This window comes from Scylla paramamosain, chromosome 26, assembly GCF_035594125.1.
Source record: "Scylla paramamosain isolate STU-SP2022 chromosome 26, ASM3559412v1, whole genome shotgun sequence".
NCBI lineage: Eukaryota > Metazoa > Arthropoda > Malacostraca > Decapoda > Portunidae > Scylla > Scylla paramamosain.
Window position 1 is genome coordinate 16295184 of NC_087176.1, and position 3907 is coordinate 16299090.

Sequence of the window (3907 nt, forward strand, 5' to 3'; positions counted from 1 at the left end):
ATATATATATATATATATATATATATATATATATATATATATATATATATATATATATATATATATATATATATATATATATATATATATATATATATATATATATATATATATATATATATATATATATATATATATATATATATATATATATATATATATATATATATATATAATAGTTTTTCACTATTGCATGCATGTAAATATATTGTAACGGTTGCCTGTACATTGTGCCTCCTTTAGATATAATGAAAAATACAGAGAAACATCTTTGCATTACGTTATATGATATTGACACTCCTGTTCACCTAAAAGGCTGTCACCAAGAAGCTCCTACGAACTTTTTTTTTTTTGTTTAGCCTACTGGCTGCTGTAGCATACCCCACTGGCTGATGTAGCATATTAGCATAGTACGTAAATAGTTTGTGATTTTATGTCTGGAATCTGTTGTTTGTGTTTGTAGCAATGACTGAAATGTTTTGCCTTTGGTAATAATGTTTGTGATGCTTGCATCTGCATGATTGTTTCGTGTTTGTTTTAGTCACTGACGAGTTCACCTCTTATCATAATAAAGTGTACATCAGTAATTCCTGTCTGAACAATGTAATGTCTTTTGCTTTGCAATACCAATGACATATGATCACGTAACATGAATAATTAGCGGCGAGTTGTCTCTCGCCATCCGGGCATGTGGGCCTTTTCTGTTCTCAAAGTATCTTTTCTGTGTACTACTATTTTTATTTCATGGTAAATCATAGAAGCTCTACATAGAAGGTTATATCGTGTCAGATGAAAAGTTTAGTAGATGTTCAGTGTAGGTGGTAAATTAACACGATTTACAGATAATGTGTGTCGAGGAGGCGTAAGTAAATATTTACTTTTCATAGTGTAATGAATAGAGGAAGGGAAATTCGTGTTTTTTTTTTTCTCAAACTTGTAATTGCAAGTTCATGCTATTTCAGCTCAATCATACATATAATTACTAACCACTTGATATATAGAGGAATTAAAGCAAAATCGAAATTTTTACTGAGGATTTGCGCACGCCTCTCCCTAATGTTTTGGGTAGACATGCATAGTTGCGCCTACCAGACAGCCTCCTCCAATTGGCTTCACTCTCCACTAAAGAGCGGTATGCAGGAGGGCCTCTCCCCTGTACCCTGTTCCGCCTGCCTGGAACTGCCTGGAGGCGGTATCCGCGACAGCCAGGTAATCACTCCACCTACAGCACATACACCCAGACAAGTGACTATCAAATGAGCCCAGAAAACTGGTTAAGCTCGTCATAAGAAATAAACAAGAAATACGTGCATACCAGTACTAAATGATATCATTGTAGATGATACAATTGTGTTGTAATATTTTGGTTGTTTGTGATAGTTGTGGTGTGGTAGTATCATAGGTTATTGAGATAGTGATTGTCGTAGCGTGATTAGCCACGTGGTGCTCGCAAAATGACCATAACGTACATGTGTCATACTATGAATGTACCGCTATAACGTGAGAAGGGGAGCGTTCTTACTACTAACTTATCCTCTTAAGAGAAAATTAGACGATCTTATCTTTTCTGCCAAGAAATTTCCTGTCCCAAGGCCCAGTCCCATTAGGAGAATGATGAGGGGACCCTGTATGTGGGTGACGGTAAGAGGCTTAATGCTGCCTGGCGTTGCGCCGAATTTCACTGCAGATTGAACTCCCTGTTGTTTGTCACTCTGCAGCTGTTCTCGCTGTCTGATACGACTTATCCTCTCGGCGTCTTGCAGCATCTCCTTCCTCCATTGTTCATACAAACCCGCCTAAACGACACAAAAGATATGGTCATTGATATTTCGTTATTGTTTCCAATTCCGTGATTATAAGAACAGTAATAATAATACCAAAAAAAATTGCAACAATATTAATAATAACATTAACATTAATAATAATAATAATAACAACAATAATAATAATAATAATAATAATAATAATTATTATTATTATTATAATAATAATAATAATAACAATAATGATAATAATAATAATAATATTATTATTATTATTATTATTATTATTATTATTATTATTATTATTATTACTGTTCAAACACTCAGACAAGTTGGAGGAGGAGGTGAGAAGAAACACAGGTGTTAGGAGGTGAGTTTATTCCCGACTAATTTCTCAAAAAGCTTCTTCAGGGGAACTGAGGTGCTTTATCATGTCGTTGATTGGTCGTTAACGTCACTGGTGCCGCCTCTTCTTGGGGTTGGTCGTTGGTGCTTTCGGAAGGGGTGATATTTGCTTGGGGGAGGGTCACTACTCGTATGTCTTGGAATTGGTCGTCGATCCATTGATAACGACCTTCCTTCGGGTCGACACAACTCCTGATTGGGGCATCGGTAGCGGCGTCCTTGGTGCTAGTGGCGGTGGTCTGCACGACGGTGCAGGTACGGCGAGGCATGGGGACCGCGTCTGCGTTGCGGTCTGCGTTGCGGCGTCGCAGGTGTGGCGTTCTGCTGCTGTGGCTTCGGTAACCGCGGGGGCAACCTTGAACCTCTTCCTCATCTTTCTCCTTTTTCTTCGAGGGCAGATCCGTGGCAGGGACAATGGCAATCTGTGGAGGAGCTGCAGGCATGGCTTTTGTTCTATATATTTTTCAGTGGCCGTCCTTCGCCCAGAACTGCTGGAAGGAAGCTTCCTCATCCTCTCAGAGCAGAGTTTGTGTCACGCATAGTGACCCTTGCCGCAATTCAGGCATCGAGCAGGCCGGCTTTCCCTATCCCTCAGAGCGCTGATGCACTCCGTGGTGGAATGCCGGCCGGTGCAGATACTGCAGAGAACTCGGGACCCGCAGTGCTTCTGGACATGCCCGAAGGCATGATGACACTTAAAGCACCGCGGGGCTCAGGAGTGAACCTCCTGACGGATACACACCCCCAAAGCCTAGGTCGAGGGAGTCCGGGAGTTGACCCGTAAACGTCACCTCAACCTGACGCGTGGGTTCTTGGCAACCGTGACCTGCGCGATACGAACATCTGCGAGCGAACGAAACGCGAGGACACGCCAGGATGGGCTAGAGGGAGAAGGGAAAGGGTATCACAGAATGACGCCCTTGGCCTCTATCGTGGCCTCATACGGAGTGATGCTGAATGGTTTCTCTCGCAAGCCTCGTGCGAGGAGAAACACAGACTTGGGCTTGAGCATAAGCTCGCACCCAGACAGGAGTACCCGGAGCGGTAAGCCTGGTACTCTTCCTCCAGCTATCTCACGTCTTGGGAGGCTGTAAGCTCCTCATGGTGGAAGAACTTATACTACCGAAACAAAAAGGTGGGTGTGAGGAGGAGACGACTTGCGACGCCTCTTCCCGGAACACCTGCCACGAGCCTCCCTCATCCTCGGGCGAGCAGAGGTCAAGGCGCATCTGTCGTATAGGGACCTGGTGCATGGTATAAAAGTCTTCCACAGAAAGGATCGCAGATGTCTGCATAACCAGAGAGCTGGAACTACACTTTTTCTTTTTTAAGGGCTAAAGAAAAAGAAAGCTAGCTAAAAGAAAGTGAGTGGGAAGAGAAGGGGTGTGGGCTCGACCACATTGCTATTCTTTTTATTTTTATTTATCAGTATTATTATTATTATTTTTGTTTTTAAGAGGCACACACTCGCTCACAAACATACACTCACTCACTCATCCATGCAAATGACACACAAATGCACATCAGCAGGACCACAGCTTTCCTTACAACTATGACTTTTGGGGAAGGTTTACCTGTCTCACTGTGTGCGAGAGAGAAAGAGTGTGCCAGGTGTTTTTTTTTTCCCATATGTGCTGTAGCGAAGTGAGACAACCTTCTCCAAAGGAAACGCATCTAAGTCTCTTGCATGTGTGTCTGTTGTTGCTGTTTACAATATGTACATGTATGTCAGTTGTACA

General features: G+C 41.8%; 1 protein-coding gene across 1 annotated transcript in view; it reads right to left on the bottom strand.

Annotated features, from left to right (window-relative positions):
- Positions 1 to 208: 208 nt before the first annotated feature.
- Positions 209 to 3907, bottom strand: part of LOC135113844 (uncharacterized) — a 179652-nt gene continuing 175953 nt past the window's right edge. Inside the window, exon 10 of the mRNA XM_064029463.1 lies at positions 209 to 1796. Coding sequence (XP_063885533.1) covers positions 1530 to 1796 — 267 coding nt within the window. The 3' untranslated portion in view covers positions 209 to 1529. The remainder of the gene's footprint in view (positions 1797 to 3907) is intronic.